Below are 6284 nucleotides of genomic sequence, written 5' to 3'. Positions count from 1 at the left end.
CCTGCTGAAGCTGCTTAACCTGGGTGGGCCATAATTTCAGTTTGCTGAAAGTGACTATTTGCTAAAATAATCAAATCAGGTTTTGGCTACCCACCAGACACCTGGAAAATCTGCTTCTTAGACTGTCACAGCAACTCTTTTGGTTCATAAGAACTTGACCTATGGCTTAGCTCCTTTTCTGCCATAACACTGTGTAACTTTTGCTCTGGCTAACAGCTATGTTAACTGCTCACCAGAGAACATCTTGCAGTTGTTTGGTTTCAGGCTCTGTCTTTGCAAAAGACATGAAAAATAGCCCCGAATTGCAGAGCAGCTACAGGTATGATCTCTGTGGCTCTGTGATATGCAGTTCCTGGTTGAAGAGGCTTCTTTGCTGACCTGTGGTGCATGAATAAATTTGACAGCAGGCAATACAGAATGGGAAATCTGGAATGGCAGAACCTCACGACCTGTGCTTGGCCTTGCACTCCTTGGAAGAAACTATGTCAGTGACCAGTCTTTTGCTCACTGCGGACGAAAAAATTCAGAAGTCCTAGAAAAAGATTTGTAGAGGTCACCTAGCTGCTTCATCCTTCTCTAAAGGAAAACTAACTTCAATAGTTTAAGCTAGGGTGAAGGTTCTGTGGTGGATATCGCATATACAGCTGCAACATCTATCGCAAATTAACTTCTGATCCATTGTTTCTAAGAATAATGACCCTGTATTCTGAGGCTTCCTTTTGAAGAGTTAGGCTCCAGCCCCCTCTCATGCCTGGATCTCTTCCTCTCCCTGATTGCCTGGTTCTTGAGACCATCTGCACACGTTGTTTCACCATCATTAAACACCAGCAAGCAGATGCCTGCTTGATAGCAGTCTCTGAACATCAATCTGCGAAGAAGAGAGGGTTGATATTGAAAGGTTTTCGGTGGGTGAGAGATTACTGAAACAACCAGTGAGTGCTACTTAAAAACCTTGTCTCTCAGATGCTATGTCAAGGTCATATTTTTCAGGGTTTGCTCTTCCTTCACAACTTTTTAGAATATATGCTGGGAATCCAGGAACTCTCAGACTTATATAAACCAAATAAATTTCAGATGATTTTATAAATAGACTTGTGGGTTTTTTTCTAAAGCACATCTTGGAAAAGTTCAGATATCTGGGCAGCTGTATGAACCACTGCAATACCTGTGAGCTGGAGAACATTTCCTTAATCTCATATAGCTGTATCTTTCGGTACCAGTTTTCCACATACAGGCATACATTCAGCTGCCATAGGTGTTGATGTAAAGCTGGGATACCTCCAGGTCACCTGGCTTCTGCCTAAACACGTGGGAAAGCAAACGCACTTTGTTTGACTAACTTTCCTAATTGAATACACGCAACTCAAGATGAAGTTTTAATCTGGCAGTATGGTATTGCTGCTGCTAGCAGCAGGATGAGGTCCTATCCTTCCGACCCTGCTAAGCTAGTCTCTCCTGTGTTCATCACAATCTAGCTTTTCCCCTTTTGCCTTGGGTCCCAAAAGCTGTTGGAAGATGCCACCACCCAAAAAAACGGTGGTCGAGAAATGACACCGGTCATCGTAGGAGTACTGGAGGAATACTTCCTAGTCATGCCCTGTTTTGACAGCGAGACATAACATACGTATATGGTATTTTTTTTTACGTCTGTACTTTGTAGTGATCTTAATTGCTGTTTTAGAAACCAACTCTGTTGCGGAGTTGTAGATGTCTTGGTATTTTCGTTGGTGCTATACATTTTTTTGTTCTGTGCAGTAATACAATGTTTTCAGTTGTTTCTTTACCTGAATCATCAAGATAAAGCATTTTCATGAGCCTGTCAGGCTTACAGCCTCCTGGGGCCCGTGGGCTCAGGCTCTATAGGACACACAGCTGTGGCTGATATGAGAAGGATTTTCAGAGCTAGTGTAAGGCAACACTGCAACAAGTGGCCTCTTTTTAACTCCACCACAGCTCACTTTGATTACTCAAAGTGTTTCTCTACCTCACTGCACGCAATAGTTTTTGCAGTGGTACAATAGGAACAGCAGAGCCTCAAAAAGCTGTGTGGATCTAAGGGGCCAGCCGGTTCTGCACTCCCTCACTTGGCTTTATCAGTGGAAATTCCTTCCTCACTGATCGAATGACCGAGGGAAAATTATCTCTTTTTAAAACAGTTCACATTTCTTTGGATTCAGTTTCAAATTGGCATTCTTAAGCTTATCACAGACCATTTGTAAATGCACTAGTTCCTGACCGAAAGATTTAGCATGTACCAGATTTGTTATCCATCTAGGACAAACAGTCTGGAAGAGGCACATGCCATACGGTACATTCTCCATGAGCCACTTAAAGGTAGCAAGAGCACTTCATAATCTAGAGAACATTATTTAAAACTGACAGAACCATCACCCTACCATAAAAGCTGCCTTCTTCTAGGGCTTTTGGATTTACTTCCATGTTCACCTACCCACTTAAGATCAGTGTAGAAATCCAGCTAACCTTTCTGCAACATCAAAAGCATCCAAGAACTGGTCAAATGTCTCTGATACAGTGTGGCTCAGGCACAAAAGTGGCACATGGCCCCATCTTCCTGTACAGAGCAAGAACCAAATGACAGGTGGCGATTGCTTGATTCCCTATTTAAATCCCTCTCTCTCCTCCATTCACTCAGGGCCATGAGCCCAGTAGTTGTTCAGGTTTGTCCTTGGCTTCTTGCTCTCTCTTTGCCTGCGTAGTATTTTTCTGTTGTCTCTCTGATTGACCTTTTAAAAGTTTATTCTACTACAGTGATACACAATGCTACCAACATATGCCTTGTCTCCAACAGCGGTACATCTGTGTGATTTGGGTGAAGGCTGCTTTTGCTATAGCTTTCAAGCACCACAGAAAATCTTCATTACTTGTTATGTTTTCCTTGATGAAAGCCTACTACTGTAGCCGACCCACTCATGGTAGTAGGGGCTATAGCTAACAAAGAAATCTCCTAAAATAGCTACTTAATCATTTCCATAGTACTCATACTTTTCTTTCTACATCAAATTGTAGCAGAAGCAGATGAATAGTTAGAGAATCGGTTCTTTCTGCCAAATTCCGTCAAAACTCTGAAAGGGAAGACAACTGAGCTATGTGCTTGAACATCTTTCTATCAGTTTTGCATTGTTGCACATCATGGCTGGAGTTAAAAACTTTAAATTAAAACCTACAGCACTGGCAGCGCACAAAAAATTTTCCTGAGTTGATCATGCTGTATAGTCGCAGTGATACAACAAGCTGATAGTATTACAGTGTGGTGGTACCAAACCAGTTTGTGACCTTGAAACCAAAAGAATTGTTGTTTGGTTTCTGTTCTTTCAGTTCAGTGATCGAAACTGTAAAACCGTGAAGATAAGTTGGCACGTATCCTGGTGAGTGGGCAGCGTCCCAAGAACATGCTCCTCATGTGCTGAGCTGCTGGTAGTTTGGGTTTGGGCAGCTGCTTCGCTTTCACTGTCCTCTGTGTGTGAATCCGAGCAAGAAGAAAAACCGGAATAAATTGCCTGGCCCTTTGCCACATCTTTGCCTTAAAGAGCAGATGGTATCTGTAGCAAGTTGTAACCCCTGCGTCAGGGGTCGAGGGGCCAAACCGGGACACCCTGTTAGTCGAAATCCTGCCATGTTTTGTTTGCAAGAGGCAAATGACCGACATTTTCCTTTGACAGGACAACTGACTTGGCCAGCAGATTTGTCTGGGCTTGTTGCAGCTGTTTGGGTATCTAGGGAGAGGCCCAGAAGTGTGCCAGCCCTGAATCTCCTGGAGGAGCAGGGTAAAGTGTTCCCATCCAGGACTATATAAGCTTCTCTGCAGCCCTCTGTGCCGTACCAGGGCAGACAGAGCCTGAATTTCTGTACATTAGAGCATCTCCTCAACTTCTGTAACGTTCCTTTTGCATTGAGGGATGAAGGGAAGTGCTTTTCCATACTTCTGTCCTCCCATCTTGCTGCGGGATTTTTTCAACAGCTGTGCCTAATCTCTCCCAGGGCTACCTGCTGGGAGATGCTGGGTGGTCCTGCTCCCAGGGTATCCAGACAGGGGCTGGCTCTAGCTGGTTCCTTTCAGCTACACCTTTCCACTCAGGAGACCAGAGAGAAGGAAAGGAGAATGTGCCTGCCCGTAGGCTTACAGGACACAGCACATGGAAACCTGGGAGCTCCAAGGCACCTCAGCTCCCAGCCCGGGAGGGACAGGCAGAGCTGCTTTCTCCAGCATCATAGTGGCACAGGGACTTGGTCCAAGAGTCATTTCTTTGCTTCCTGTACTTCTGCAGTAGACTGAATTGCAGCAGTGGGACTCATCTTCCTGAATTTGCCCCTTCTTTTTTTTTTTCCTTAGAGGAGATGTTAGATTTTCCCCCTCAATAGTCACTGAAGCTATGTGTATGGCACAGCTGACCCATGTAACAGCTGCTTTTCTATATGCCAGGAAGTTTTACCACTTTATTAGAAAGAGACTGAGATTTCCAGGTAGACCTTTAAATTTTATTTTTTCCCTAAGAAAAGAGACAATAAGACTAGTTTACAGTAATGGTTGCCGCAAGTTCTTCTTTTGAGAAGATTTCAAAATAAGAATAAAATAACCAAGACAACCCCTACCCCCAGCTACAGAATCCCAACTAAAAACATCGAAAAAGAAGCTGATAACATTGATCCCTTCCGTACTGATAGTTAAACTTCAAAAATCAATGGAGAGAGAAGATTAACTGGCCTTTCTGTAGGATCACAAAGCCAAGCTAAATCACAAATGTAGAATTTTTACATCTATAAATATAGGGGATGATTTTTGGACAATGTTCAAATTACTTCTGAATTCCCTTTCCTTCAGAGAAAGCTCCTATGAGGTGCACTTGGAAAGGAATCCCTGAGTGTACTAGATATACTTCTGTGCAAACCAAGGAGTAGCTTTTCAGAGTGCTATGCGGAAGGAGTGAGACCAGCTTGATCAGCGAGGACCCCAGTCCTGCCGTCACTTCTGCCTGGAGTAATTCTAAACACTTCTCTTCTTTGTTCAGGCAAATTAATCTCTCAAAATACAAAGCTATTCCTGCACAAAAGTGTGGGCAGGATCTGGGATCAGTGGTCTTCTGAGTGTTTGTAGACCTCGGTCCTCTAAGGTACCTAGCTGAGAAATCCACGTTGCTGAATGTCTGAGGGTCTGAGTGCCCAGAATGAGTGCCTGGTATTTTTAACAAAGACAGACCTCAAGGGGCTAACTGTGCTTCTAGCCACGCTCGTATTTCCTCCTTGTTCGCTTTCAGCCACTCAATGTTGTTTTTCACCTGCTCAATTGACTGACTCCTGGGCGATTCTCCTGCCCCAGCATTAGGATATTTCTCGAAGAAATTTTCCATCTGGAAAAGAGAGAGAAAAATAATTAACATGAAGCAAATAAAGCTGATACTGGGGAAGTGGCTTTTTTACAGGGACCTGGTCAAGGACAGTTTTGGCAGGGAGAGATGTTTAAGGTCAGGCTAGTAGCACTAGGATAGTTTTACAGCAAACCATACTGCTTTGCACATTTAGGGGATAAAAAGTCATGTTTTCTGGCCTGTAGATTGTTAAATATACTGACTTAAAACCAAGAGAAGTGCTGTCAACATACCTGCCAAAGCTGGAGCTCAGTGTTGAAGGTTTGGGTAATAGTTACTATTCGACCAAGGTATCTGTCATTGATAGTGAATCTAGAAAAACAATTTAATGGATGATATTTGATGCAAAACCACCAAAAAAAGAAAAGGCACAAGTAATTATCTGAAGCTTAAACTTTTAACTTTGCTACTTGGAAATTCTTGGAAAATATTACTCCTTTACAATATATGGGCTAGTCTCAAATATGTTCACTCTCAAATGAAGTGGTTTCTTCTGTGGGATTTTAATTTATTTTCAGTTAACGACTTATCGTCTCATGCTGGAATTCAGGTGTGTTGGTGCTCAGCAATATGCCCGGTTCACAGCTCTAGGTTTGCAGATGTGCTTTGCTTCTGTGCCCTCACCAAGAGCTTAGGAAGGAGAATGAAGGAGAGAGAAGTCACTCAAATAGGGAGGAGCAAAGCCAAAATATTTGATGTTACTTCCACTGCTCGTCTGTGCATCTGATGCTTGCCATTACCACGAGAAGGAATTTAAAAAAATCTGTACAATGTCTTCTTGTTATGAAATCAATAGAGAGTGGAGACATGACTGACCAATTTCCATGTAATAACCAGATTATATGGCCTTGGTAGAACTTTGTAGACTTTTACATCACTTTTAATTGGTAGTGAACGTTT

General features: G+C 42.9%; 1 protein-coding gene across 1 annotated transcript in view; it reads right to left on the bottom strand.

Annotated features, from left to right (window-relative positions):
• Positions 1 to 5110: 5110 nt before the first annotated feature.
• The window catches only part of ENPEP (glutamyl aminopeptidase (aminopeptidase A)), a 37520-nt gene continuing 36346 nt past the window's right edge, over positions 5111 to 6284 (bottom strand). The window contains exons 19-20 of the mRNA XM_010139761.1: positions 5618 to 5696; positions 5111 to 5366 (exon numbers count right to left, since the gene is read on the bottom strand). Of these exons, the coding sequence (XP_010138063.1) occupies positions 5217 to 5366; positions 5618 to 5696 (229 nt within the window). The 3' untranslated portion in view covers positions 5111 to 5216. The remainder of the gene's footprint in view (positions 5367 to 5617; positions 5697 to 6284) is intronic.

Source organism: Buceros rhinoceros, unplaced genomic scaffold (assembly GCF_000710305.1).
Source record: "Buceros rhinoceros silvestris isolate BGI_N320 unplaced genomic scaffold, ASM71030v1 scaffold13717, whole genome shotgun sequence".
NCBI classification, from domain to species: domain Eukaryota; kingdom Metazoa; phylum Chordata; class Aves; order Bucerotiformes; family Bucerotidae; genus Buceros; species Buceros rhinoceros.
The sequence above is the reverse complement of the archived record's forward strand: the minus strand, read 5'-3'. Positions and strand labels throughout refer to the sequence as shown.